At 37.3% G+C, this 13,638-nt stretch overlaps 1 protein-coding gene across 2 annotated transcripts; it reads right to left on the reverse strand.

Annotated features, from left to right (window-relative positions):
• Positions 1-1,403: 1,403 nt before the first annotated feature.
• LOC21399949 (DExH-box ATP-dependent RNA helicase DExH1) lies at positions 1,404-13,242 on the reverse strand. 2 transcript variants are annotated; one of them, XM_024172629.1, is made up of 16 exons: positions 12,954-13,242; positions 12,325-12,470; positions 11,988-12,087; positions 11,673-11,894; positions 11,445-11,540; positions 11,043-11,318; positions 10,385-10,588; positions 10,089-10,244; positions 9,369-9,461; positions 8,945-9,159; positions 8,426-8,585; positions 8,019-8,292; positions 7,740-7,932; positions 7,439-7,625; positions 1,961-2,329; positions 1,404-1,829 (listed from the first exon to the last, which is right to left on the reverse strand). In XM_024172629.1, exons 1-16 carry the CDS (start codon positions 13,125-13,127, stop codon positions 1,698-1,700), a joined length of 2,997 nt encoding a protein of 998 aa, XP_024028397.1. In that variant the 5' UTR covers positions 13,128-13,242; the 3' UTR covers positions 1,404-1,697. The 2 variants fall into 2 exon arrangements, with proteins under 2 accessions (XP_024028397.1, XP_024028399.1); XM_024172631.1 differs by lacking the exon at positions 12,954-13,242 and having other exon boundaries at positions 11,988-12,091; positions 12,325-12,400.
• Positions 13,243-13,638: the final 396 nt, after the last annotated feature.

Consider the following 13,638-nt stretch of genomic DNA (forward strand, 5'->3'; position numbering starts at 1 on the left):
ACATAGATTCCATATTATTCTAAGAGTTAACATATCTCATTCTCATAATAAAATCGATGATCGGTAAATATCAAACATGCGTACTAGAATAAAATTAAGCCTCAATTTAACCTTACTATCTTGAAAGCTTAAACATATCATCTCAACATATTAAACAAAGAACATAAACTATTATAAGGATTTAGGAGCACAACACGCTTACATAAAATTATATCAAGGTTCATACCATCATGAATCATGGACATGCATAATCATAAGGTAAACAAACATCACTTTGCAGTGACACTAAATACGACTGGGATAATCAAATTAACAGTTGCATTCACAGTTATATTTATTATCATGTCAGTATTGATGGTTATACTTTAATTAGTAGTGCTTAACGATAATAACATTTTTTAAATGAAACTATAGTTACATTAAAACCTCTGGTGAAAGAGGAAACCTTGTGAGTGACAAGTTGTAGCAAGTAAAATCTATCATAGGAGCCGTCAATTGAAGAATTGATCCGCTATGATAATGAGATAAGTAAGACAAATTAATTTATAAAGGTTTGCTCAATAATGAGAGCTACACCTGTAAGGCTTCGAAATTTCAGTATGTTTGCTGAAAAGCATTACAACGAGTTGTTAAGAGAGAAGAAATGGATGAGAGAAGGGGGAATGTTGGGAAATACAGAGATAATGTAAGAAATAATTGTGTAATCATTGTAGTGTGTATGTGCTCCTAGTATGCCTCTTGAGAGTGCCTAAATCTCCTGTAGTTACAGTTGATTATGCTCCACAGGTTGTTTCCTATTTCTTTAGACGATTTAGCCCTCAATTCGTGATCTTATTGTTAGTTTCATTTTCCAGTGATATTTGACTTTTCTTTGTAGATTCTCATTCACATTGACCTGCGTGATTGTTGTGGATTTGAATTTCTTAATTGGAAAGCTATTAATCTTGCTTGAAGGACATCTTACTTGTTGCCTAAGTCAATCATTGACTTTTTTCTTCTTGATTTCTCTAGTTTAACTGGCTGATTTTTTTTCCCTTCTTTGAATGATTTAGCTACGAATTCCTATTTTAGGTATACATTGAGGATAGTTTCTCGTTAACTTTTTGTCCAAGGCTGAATGTCAACTCGTCGGATCAACTGGTAGGATTTGCTCTCCGACAAGTCGATCTAACATGGTTAGGAGTCGTGATGACTCGTTTAGTGGTTTCCGAAGTCTAAATTGCTACTTGTATGGTAGGAGATGACGTGCGAATTTGGACCTCAACACAAGTGAGAGAGAACTTGTACGGCTAAAGGTGAGTTTAAGAGAGAGCGCTATTTTTTTCCCCCCAATAAACTGAGATAATTCTCATCAATTCTAAAAGCTAAAAACAAATAAATTAAAAAAAAGTTTAAGATGCAATTAACACGAGTCCTCTCGCTTCTATAGGCACTCTCTTCCAAATATATATTTTGTATGTTAACATTACAGCCACCAGAGACCAAAACAAAATTACATATGTAAGGTCAAAGCCCGAAAATTTTACTACTAAACTCCTACAAATTTTGCACTGATAAACAGGAGGAATTTATGAACAAGAGTAAAAGAATTTAGAAAAAGGAAATAAAATAAGGGAGCTCCTACAAACCTCTGCTGATACTGAACCAGAAGGGAAGAAACAATGGATACTTTTTCCAAAGAGAAAAAAAAAAAAGGTTTAGTATCGTACGTTTTGACTGTGCAATAACTCAATCGCAGCAGCAACCACTGCCTTTCCTTCTCTGGAAATGTCAAAACTTGGTTCCTCAATCTTCCTGTTTAAAAGATTGTCCAGTTCACCACGCAGTTTCTGCGGAAAAAGGAACACCATAACTAAAGACAGTTCATAATCTTAGTAAAGTTGTTTGCGTATCTAAATAGAAAGTATGCGGTATCTGTAAATTCAACAGAAAAATCTTGAAGCTTGAGAGGCATATTTACCCGTATCAACTCCAAAACACTCTTCGACGCGGAGAAATGGAGATAACCACCGAGCATTTCAATACCTTCCCCAGTTTTGCTGGGTATGAGATTACCACCAAAGAGTAACAAGGCATAATCCGAAATATTCGTAGAGTCCCGGATATAAATGCTGGTTGTTTTCACTTTCTCACTATAAACCATGTAAGGTAGAGGGAAGAGATGTACTCCAGCATTGACAGATGCGGGGTGGATGTCAACTTTCCCAACTTCTTTGGTGTAAAACGCCGTCCGCTTTCCTCTTCTTTTGCACTGCACAACATTCGGATACAGCCCGGCGCAAAGGATTGCACATACCATCTCCAAATCGTGACTGTACTGGTTATAAGCCTGCATACACAAATTAAAATATTATTTTACAGTTTTTTCCAAGTTTAAGCAGGTGTATCTAAATAATGTCACGTGAAAGTTGGAAAAATTGTGCAACTGAAATGGTTTCAAGAAAAGGTAAATGTAGTTTTTTAGGAGAAAAAGAACCTACTTTCTTATTATTAATATGCGGAATTTAAAAGCTATTTATAAGCATAAAACTAACTTAGAAAAACTAACCTAATTATGAAATCCTAATTGGATTCCAAGTCATCCTTATCCGGACCTAAACAAACATTCTATCCGGATTTCTAAATTTAAAAGTAGAATCAAGGAAGAGATAACTCATAATTTTTAGAATGATAATCTCCTTAAGAGATAATTTCCTAACTTTAAAAAACCTAGGTCTTCGACACTCCCCCTCAAGTTGGTGCATAGATATCTATCATGCCCAACTTACTGATAAGAAACTCAAAGCTTGGTCTGAATAATCCCTTCGTGAGAATATCAGCTATTTGTTGTGTTGTTGGAACAAACGGCATACAGATAGCACCTTCTTCTAGCTTCTCCTTTATGAAATGTCTGTCAATTTCAACGTGTTTAGTTCTGTCATGTTGCACTGGGTTGTGAGCAATACTGATCGCAGCCTTGTTGTCACAGTAGAGTTTCATAGGCATCTCTATTGGTTTCTTCAATTCCTCAAGAATCCTTTTTAACTACAACATTTCACATACTCCATGAGCCATTGCTCGGTACTCGGCTTCTGCACTACTTCGAGCTACTACACTTTGTTTCTTGCTCCTCCAAGTGACTAAGTTTCCCCAAACATAAGTGCAATATCCAGATGTAGATCTTCTGTCTGTGACGGAACCCGCCCAATCTGCATTTGTGTATGCTTCAATTGTTTTCTGCTCGTGTTTCTCGGAGAGGAGTCCTTTCCCTAGAGTGCTTTTCAAATACCTCAGGATTCGATATATTGCCTCAAGGTGTTATTCACGTGGTGAGTGCATGAATTGACTTACCATTCTAACTGCGAACACAATGTCTAGTCTGGTATAAGATAGGTAAATTAGTTTTCCCACCAACTTCTAATATCGTGTTGTATTTACCGGATCTCCATCTTTGGCATCTTTTGAACGAGCAACTTCCATCCCCAGAAAATATTTTAAAGATCCCAAGTCTTTGATCTCAAATTCTGAAGCCAGACTTTCCTTCAAATGACTCATTTTAGCAGAATTATCTCCAGTAAGGATGATATCATCTACGTAGACTATCAAAACTGCAATTTTCCCATCATCGGAGTGCTTGATGAACATAGCGTGGTCACTTTGGGCACATATCCCTGATTTTTAATAGACTGAGTGAATCGTTCAAACCAGGCTCTTAGGGATTGTTTGAGCCCAGAAAGTGATTTTCTTAGCTTACAAACCTTAGAACCAAAGTGCTTATCAAATCCAGGCGGTGGGTCCATATAAACTTCTTCTTCCAATTCTCTAATTAGAAATGAGTTCTTCACATCTAACTATTGAAGCGGCCAGTCAAGAGTTGCTGCAATTGAAAGAAGTACTCTTACGGTATTCAGCTTTGCCACTGGAGCAAAGGTCTCGAGATAATTAACGCCAGGTTTGAGTAAACCCTTTAGCCACCAACCGTGCTTTGTACCTCTCGAGAGATCCATCAAAATTATACTTGATGGTGAACACCCATTTGCAGCCAACTGTTTTCTTCCCTCTCGGCAGATCCATTTCTTCCCATGTGTGATTCTTCTCAAGTGCTTTCATCTCTTCAGAAATAGCTTTCCTCCACTCAGGAACCTGTAAAGCTTCTTGTACACTCTTTGGAATTTCCACAGAAGTGAGATGTGAGGTAAATGAAAAAAATGAAGGAGAAAGATTCTTATAGGACACATAATTAGACATGGGATGTTTAGTGCATGACCGGACACCCTTGTGGGTGGCAATAGGAATATTGAGATCATCAAATGACTCAGTACTAGCACTAGGGATAGACTGTATGGAATCACCAAGGGACTCGGGACTGGAATTTAACAAAGAATCGGATTGATTGTTACCTGGTTTTGGTTCTTCCCTCAGTTCGGACTCATGGCCTTGTAGAGGATTGGGACCTTATTTCTTTGAATTCAGTTTCCTCCTTGAATAGACCAAGAGATCTGTATTCTTAGTACCAAACTTGTTCCCATTTTCTGAGCTGCTGAGATTCTGATTTTGACATGGCAGTAGACTGCTGGAATTTTCAATATGTAAAATATCATTTGTTCCATCCATATTTTCCGGTTTTTTAACATGTGAATCCGAATTTTCAGTCTCAATATTAGGAGTATGTGTTGAACCTATTTCAAAAACATCATTAATTCCTAATTTGGTTACATCTTCACTTGTACTCTCCCCCTGAAGATGAGTAGCGAAAAAAGGTTTAGATTCAAAAAAGGTTACATCCATGGTAACAAACATTTTCTTAGAAATTGGATCAAAGCATTTATAACCTTTTTGAGTCGGTGCATATCCTACAAAACCAAATTTTTTAGCTCTAGGGTCAAGTTTTCCCCGGTTATGATCATGAATGTGTACAAAGGCTGTGCATCCAAAAATTTTTACAGGAAGTGTAGATGATAACCTAGATGTTGGATAGCAACTTGAAAATACCTGTAATGGTGTTTTGAGTTTCAACACCCTAATTGGCATCCTATTGATAAGGTAGGTAGTTGTGAGGATAGCTTCCCCCCAAAGATACTTCAGGACCTTATTTGTGAAATGTAGTGCTCTAGCTACTTCTAGGAGGTGTTTATTCTTTTGTTCAGCTATTCCATTTTGTTGGGGGTGTCATTACACGAGCTCTGGTGAACTATGCCTTTTTCTAGGAAGAATTTTCCCAAAATCTTGTTAAAATACTCTTTTCCATTATCACTTCGAAAAACTTGAATTTGTGCACCTCCTCCACATCTGACTTTTCTTTTAGTAAGTACGCCCAACTTACCGTTGTGTGATCATCTATGAAAGTGACAAACCATCTCTTTCCCGATGATGTTGAGATCCGTGAAGGCCCCTATACATCACTATGTATTAAGGAACAAGGTTTTGAAGCCTTGTATGGTTGTAATGAAAAAGTGGTACGATGATGTTTAGCTAATTCACAAAATTCACACTAAAATGAAGATGGATTTTTATTGCTAAATAAGTTTGGAAACAAATGTTTTAAATATTGAAATCTAGGGTGGCCTAAACTATAATGCCACATCATTATTTCATCCCTACTAGTAATAGAAATAGACTCAAGACAAGTACTATGTGTCGGTCTTCTTGATTTGGATCCATCTTCAAAAAAATAAAGTCCACCAATCTCTCTAGCACTGTCAATCGTTCTCCCCGAGGTTAGTTCCTGAAACTCACAATAAAATGAATAGAAGTTAGCTTGACACTTATGATCATGAGTTATTTTGCTTATGGACAATAAGTTACAAGACAAATTTGGAACATGGAGGACATTATGAAGTGCGAGAGATGGAGAAATGCTAACTGGTCCTATTTTAGCTATGGCTGAAAAGGATCTATCTGTAATTTTGATCTTTTTATTCCATGCACACGGTTTGTAGGATGAAAACAGTTTTGAAGAGCCAGTCATGTGATCTGTAGCTCCAGAGTCAATAATTCATGGACAAAACAGATTAGATTTTATACTAGAGCGAGCTGTAATGAGATAATTACCCTTTTGAGCTAAAGAACAAGAAGAATTTGAAAATTGTGGAGATTGAAAGAGTTTGTACAGATGGTCTAGTTGTTCCTTTGTGAACTAAGTTATTTCCGAGTTAATTTGCTGCCTTTGAGAATCCTCACTCACGGTTTGGAATGCTTTGCCATCACCTCTATTCTTCTTTTTAAAATTCTTCGGTTTGCCATGAAGTTTCCAGCATGTTTTCCTTTGTATGCCATGATTTTTTGCAGTGATCACACCATGGTTTCTTTTTCTTTTCTTCCTCCGGATCAAATCCTCTAGAGACTAGAGCCAAACTTTCTGCTTCAGGATTGAGCTTCGGTTCTTGGGTTTTTAGCATCACTCTTCACCTAGCCTCCTCTCTCCTAACTTCTGAAAACACTTCTCTGATAGATGGTAAGGGTTTTTTTCCTAAGACCCTTCCTCTTATTTCATCTAATTCTTGATTGAGTCCTGCTAGAAACATGTAAACTCGATCATTCTCCTCTCTTTTCTTATGCTGCACACTATCAGTAGGAGGACAATCCCATTCATCTTCATAACACAAATCCAATTCTTGCCATAAAGTCACCATCTCATTGTAGTATGTTGTGACATCTCGATCTCCCTGCTTGGATTGCCATAGCTTCGTCTTTAGTTCGAAGATTTGTGATGAGTTTTCCAAGTCTGAGTACATCTCACGTACAGCTTCCCACATATCTCTGGCGGTTGGTAAGAATAGATGGGGTTTCCCAATAGCCGGCTCCATTGAGTTGATGAGCCACGCCATTATCAAAGAGTTCTCGAATCGCCATACCTTCGGATTCGGATCACCCACTGCTGGTTTTTTTACCTCTCCAGTTAAATGGCCAAGTTTCCCTCTTCCATCAATTGCGAGCTTCATGGACTGAGCCCACTCCAGGTAATTCTTGCCATTTAATTTGTGAACAGTGATCTGAAGAGAAGGATTTGCATATGTTGCTAATGGATTTGTGCCGCTGGTCATGGCAGTGGTTCCAAACTACTCATTCTCTGCGGAATCCCTTGAAGAAGCAGAGGTCCTACTTGCTCCGGTCATGGCAATCTTTGCCATTAAAACTTAAGAGCTAGCTCTGATACCATGTAGTTTTTTAGAAAAAAAAGTACTTACTTTCTTATTATTAATATGCAGAATTTAGAAGCTATTTATAGGCATAAAACTAACTTAGAAAAACTAACCTAATCATGAAATCCTAATTGAATTCCAAGTCATCCTTATCCGGACCTAAACAAACATTCTATCTGGATTTCTAAATTTAAAAATAGAATCAAGGAAGACATAACTCCTAACTTTTAGAATGATAATCTTCTTAAGAGATAATTTCCTAACTTTAAAAAACCTAGGTCTTCGACAGTAAAGAAGTTTAAAAGTTAAGCGCTTACAGTAGGACCCCGGGACTTGTCCACAAAGCCAATATCCGATAGAAGATCCAGAAACTGCATTCTCATATCATCCATCATCTGCAAAGTTACCGGAGATAAAAAGTTCTCCCAACAAAAGGCTCTTTCCTTCCCACTACGTTTTGCCTCCTTCCAGCCTTCAAAAGCTTTAAGAAGTGCAATGTGATCGCTGCCCAAAAAAAATGCCAAGATTTTATATTTAGATAGGTAAATATTCAACTTTGACCTAATTTTCTGCCGTACAATCAGACAAGGGATATATGGCTAAATTGAGTAAACTAACCTGCATGAGTCACCGGCAAAAGACCTTTTTGCAGCATCAGCTACCTCTTTTCTGTCTATAGGCAGGACAAATGGATCGCGATGAGCAAGAGCAGCAGCAATTATTAAGGCAGGATTAAGGCATTGAAAGATAGACCCCATCAGTAGCATCTTCCCAATGTTTGGCTCCAATGGCAGAGTGCAAAGATGGCAACCTGTTATGTAAACGTGAAGGCAGCTTGTATTCAGCACCCTAAATCTGATTTCCGTGGTGAAAAGAAGGTTAATCTAGTAATAATACCAAGTGGAGTGAGCTCTTCCCTATCATCTAAAGCTCCTATAGTTTTAAGAAGCTCAATTGCATTTTGAACAGCAAGGGGATCCGGTGGCTGAAGTGCCTTTGCAAGAAAGGATCCAACAGTTCCAAGCTGCAAACTTTTGATTTGGAGGCACAGCTCTTGCAGAGGTGTTCGGAGTATTTCAGGTAACTGGTATTGAAGCATTGCGTCGTGAATCATTTTTGGATACAATTTATAACAAACTCCAGGCTGCACACGGCCCGCACGCCCTCGTCTCTGAGATCATTACGGAACATCAATAAACAAATGTTTATATGATAAAAAGAAAAGAAAACGAAAAGCAAAAACGGATGATTAGTTCATGGGAACATTGCATTTGTGTCGTATGTCCATAGAACTAACAGTGTACCTGGTGTGCTGAAGCTTTTGAAATCCACGATGGTAAGAGACAAGCCAGTTTGTTAAGAGCGTCATAACTAGTCTCCTTTGCCTTTCCACAGTCTATGACATACACAACATCATCTATGGTGATGCTACTCTCAGCAATGTTTGTTGCCAGCACAATTTTTCTACACAAACGAGGAAAATTTAGAATTTGAAAGGGCAGAATAACAAGAATTTTATATTGTAACAATGTCAGCCATATTAAAGAGTTTCCAACTGATGCCAAATGATTGAAAGTTGAAACACAATGTTGAGTAATGTGGTTAAAAAAGAACAGCAAATGATGAAATTAGAGCAGAAAACTATACTGCTACAGTTTTTTGGCTAGCCATTCACCAACTTAAGTAAATTTACAGGCAAAACAATCACATATTCATAACGATCATACACATGCATCGTGGTTTATAGTAATATGAAAATAGAAATAAAATCCTCCTCCCATCTAAAAATTGATGAAACTATTTATCAGTAACAACATGCTTGCCTTTGGTTAGGTGGCGGCCTATCAAATATTTCACGTTGATTGATGGTAGGCATAGATCCATGCAAGGGAAGAACCATAAACTTGCTTGGATCTCCAAGGACTCTGTTTGCCTTAACTTTGTCAAGTAGCTTTGAAATGTCATCCCAGCCTGTAAGGAATACGAGAATCGCACCAGGACCTTCATGGCAACATATGTATTCAATAGTCGACTCTACCTACAAAAATAAAATTACGGTGATTTGAGTGATGAGAGGAACAACCTTTGAGTGATGAGAGGAACAACCTTTTTACTCATCACGACCCATGCAGAGGGAATGAGAAGTACAAGACAATCAAGAGTAGTTTTTTCTCCAAAAAGCAGTACTAATTTTTCATTCCAAAAGATAACAGATAATTCATGCCGAGTTTACAGCAAGAACTTTACCAGACCCAGATCAAGCTGTAATCCAGACCAAGCTTCAAGAGACTTTCTCGTTGATGTGCTATAAGATCCATATTGAGCATCGATATTAACCTCCTACATAAATAAACCAATCCTTCATAAATTCATTTTTTTTTTCCTTTTTGTATGATCATTGTTATGTTATGATATTGGGTGGTGGCAGTGGTTTTGTGTTTTTTCCCTGGAATTTAGCATCATCATCTGCCATGTAACAGAACGCATTTCTTAAAAACTGAAATAAGAAATATGTTTGAACAGCAAAAATTGTCAAGGAAATTATTAGAGGCTTCTAGCCCTTACTCAATCGTCTTGGCATCAAGATAAAATCAATCAATTTGCAAAAACTGCCGCAATAAATTATGGATTACATATGTCTCCATATGATGCACTCTAAAAGGACCCGTTTGGTATATGAGTTCAAACTAATGATTTTGATTATGACTTTTGAAATTGAAATTTAAATTTTTGTGAGAGAAAAACATTGTAGCAAAATGAAAACCATGGGTTTGAACCCATAAAGAACCCATATAACAAACATAGCCTAAAAGATACAAACGTGAGAGATATAACCTGGCATCTTAAACTGATTATAAATTGCATTGGATTATAAATCACAAACGATAGAAACATTACTCCATGTCATGCTAAACATACGGATCATTGATTTGAATCCGTGAAAATCAAGATGAAAGGGAGTAAGACCTCAAATAATTCAGTTAACGGATCTTTCTTGGTATCTTTCTGTCTTCTTCTTTTCCTTGAGTTTCCCTCAAAATTGTCAAACTCTGACTTGATACTATAGCGCGTTTTCTCCAAAATGTCTTCTAGAAACAACTCAGCCACAGGATGAGTGAATCCCTGCCAATAATTCGTCAAAGAATAGTTTAAATTAAGTTGTATCTTCATTGAAAAATCTCAAACTAAAATTAAGTATCTGCATTATAAAAACCTTAAGAAATATTTTCCAACAGAAAAATAATAGAATGATGGAACAATACCGGTATATGTATGGTAGGTGCATTTCCAAAGTATTTAGAGAACAAGTCAGCATTGATTGTTGCACTCATTAGAATAAGACGTAAATCTGGACGGCGGGGTAGGAGATCCCGCAGAATTATCAGTAAAAAGTCCTCATTCATGCCTCTTTCATGGATTTCATCAACAAGCAAGTGGCTTACACCCGTTAACTCTGGATCCTGCACCTGTAGTCCAACAACAAGTACAGTAGAAAAGCATGAGTGTAGCATATTGGCATCTAGCGGAGAAAATAAGGAGTCTTGTAGGCTACCATGGGGCTGAACTTTTTATTAAAACAGTTAAAAGTAGTACCCAGAGAATGGTACCCCTTGTGATAGCATTCTCTTTTTCTCTTTTCTGTTTTAACCACTACTTGACTGTTGATACATTCAATTTCTCCCCATATGGTAAGCTTGATTTGGACTTTGACTTGCACAACATTTACCCTAGTTTTTTTTTTTTTTTTTTTTTTTTTTTTCCAAAGGAATCTAAATATTTGCTGCGTTGTAAGTAACTTGAAGTCCCTAAGCATGATAAAGTGTACTGGCTGTTGGAGAGGCGCACTGCACTGCATCGAAAGGTGGGAAGGGGTTTAACGAAACAAGAATTGGAAGCAATTGACCAGATTTTATACATTACCAATTGACGAAGTAATACTCCAGTTGTGCAAAAGAGGAGCCTTGTTTGAGAAGAACGCTTTGACTCCAGCCGAATCTGATAACCAACAGTTTCACCTAGACTTTCTCCTCTTTCTGAGGATACACGAGCTGAGACGGAAATAGCAGATATACGGCGAGGTTGAGTGCAAATTATGTTGCAATCGGCACCACGCAAAGAGGAGATCTCCGCTTCAAGAATAAATTGTGGAAGCTGAGTTGTTTTGCCACAACCTGTCTCTCCTGAAACTACTAGTACCTACATTACAAACAAAACCAACAGGCATCCATAAACTCATAATGACAAATGTTGTTACTCTTTTAACACTGGAATACAAATTAGGTGAAGAACAATTCCTAACTTGATGCATAGAAGACACCTCACCTGATTTTCTGCAACAGCTTTCAGAAACTCGGACTTCATTTTGAATGCAGGAAGCTTCTCCCGGAATGACTGCATTGCCTTTAAACTACCACTTGCCTAAAAAGAGGTAACCAAAATTTTAGCCAAAAAAACTAGCCATATTCAACAGAAAATAATATCTGAAACAACAATAATTATCAATCTGAATACTAACATGTAAAGCCAAAATGATCATATTGAAATATGTACCTTCATTTTATCGTGCTTTTCCTTGAGCTCAAGACTAAGTTTTTCCTTGGTAGAATCATTTTCCAGTACGGGGACAGGTTGTGTCATATCACCATCAGCTAACGATTGTTTCCCTCGCTGAGAAGATGCCTCCGAAGAACTATTAGCAGATAGCCCTCCTCGTGACTGTGAGCGATCCAACAGATTTCCAACTCGCCTTTCAATTTCTGTAGTCATTCTAATCTGGAGAATGGAAGAATTTCAATAGTATTGTTTAAATGTACTTACAGCCAATTGAAAATATTAAGCACTATGCCAGTCCAAGAAAAAAATTACCTCTTTCTGTGTAGAACCATGACGCTCATCAAGATCTGCCCGGTAATCTGGCAACGGAACTTTGCTAACTACAAGAGTCTTGCCCTTGTTATACGCATGGCTTTCTTTGCAGAAGCATAAAACAAAAATACATTTGTTAAGATAAACATTCTCGCTTATAATGAACAAGCCAAAAAGTTCGTGTCAATGCATACTAATCAAACATCAAATGGGTTTCCCAAACAATTTTCATAAAAAATGCAAACAAGATAAATGTTCTCGAATGCTATTTTTGAGCGATAAATAGTACAATTCTTCGTTAAAATGCAAACGAGGTTCGGAAATGAAAAGCGCTTACAAGTGAAGGCCAAGTTGATAAGCCATGTCAGCTAGTGTTTGCTGATCTGCTCGACTAAAGTTGCGCTTGATTATCATCTCCTTCTCTCCTCCTCTTTTCATCTGCTCTATCTTACCCCACCATTCATTCTCATCCATAGCTTCTACCTATTTATCAAAAACAACAATTTGTATTCCAATTATAGCAAAAGCCTAAAAGAGATGGCAAGAGAAAAGGCATTAAAATATATACACAGTGACAATATTTGAGAATCAATCAGCCTAGAATTCCTTAGCGATTTCTATAAAGACTAATTGCCTTTTAACTTAATCAACTCCTTATGCTCTCCAAGCACCAAAAATGAACCTTTTACAGTTTATTAGCATCCAAAACACTAGTTTTCAATCAATTACACTACTCTTTCGTCCTAAAACGAATAATTCCATTTGAAAGTTTATCAAAAACTTGATTCTCATTTCTGTTATTGCACCTTGACTCAATTAATTCCAAGGGAAAAAAAATTGTTCGATAAACCAGCAGAAACAGCAAAATTACTTTCTCTTCCCAAACCAAAAGGCCTCAGAGAATCATAGACTCCTTTTTCTTCCAAATTTTCTCAGCAACCAAACAGTAAGTGAATATAACATTACCTCGGCAGCTTTCTGTCTGAGCCGCTCCGCTCGCCACACCGGGTCCCACCAGCGCTGTTCCCCGCGCCCTCCTTCTCCGCCACCGCCACGGCGGCCTCCGCCGCGACCGACGGAGGTTCCGCGGCCTCCTCCGGAGTTTCCGCGGCCTCCTCGGTAGTTGGGCCGGTAGGACATGACGGAGAATCTCGGGATCTGGCGATGAAGCTGTTGGAACGCAGAAGAGAATCGCGGCGCGAAGAAGAGGTTGAGGTTTAGGTGCTTGGTAATGGTGGGAAATGATGGGGAGTAGCTCGTAGTGCGGAAGAAGTACAGAGACATTTATAGCGCATGGAAAGTGTTGCGTTGGAGGAAAATAGTGGAATATTGAAGCTTATACATTTTTCTTTTTTTTAATTTTTTTTTTTCAATCACATTTATATTTACTCTTTTTTATTTTAAAATAGGAGTAAAATTAGTTGTCCCTACTCAAATTTGAGATTGAAAAATACCATTGACACTTTCATGCCTCTTTAGGTTTAAATTCTCATTTTTAATATTAATATTAAATTATTATTATATCATTATTATACTATCGTATCTTTATTATACTTATAAATATAAAATTCAAAATAAAATTCAAAAAATAATAATTACGACATATATTTATTATTTTATTTATCTAATATTATATTGTTAATTTTAATAT

The sequence above is a fragment of the Morus notabilis genome, unplaced genomic scaffold (assembly GCF_000414095.1).
Source record: "Morus notabilis unplaced genomic scaffold, ASM41409v2 Scaffold758, whole genome shotgun sequence".
Taxonomy (NCBI): domain Eukaryota; kingdom Viridiplantae; phylum Streptophyta; class Magnoliopsida; order Rosales; family Moraceae; genus Morus; species Morus notabilis.

Excerpts from the sequence above, each read along its gene's own strand:
- LOC21399949 (XM_024172629.1), bottom strand. The coding sequence starts at position 13,127 with ATGTCCTACCGGCCCAACTACCGAGGAGGCCGCGGAAACTCCGGAGGA. Across the intron at positions 9,462-10,088 it reads CGTTAACTGAATTATTTGAG|GAGGTTAATATCGATGCTCA; the intron begins GTCTTACTCCCT and ends TTATTTATGTAG. Across the intron at positions 2,330-7,438 it reads ACAAGTCCCGGGGTCCTACT|GCTTATAACCAGTACAGTCA; the intron begins GTAAGCGCTTAA and ends TTGTGTATGCAG.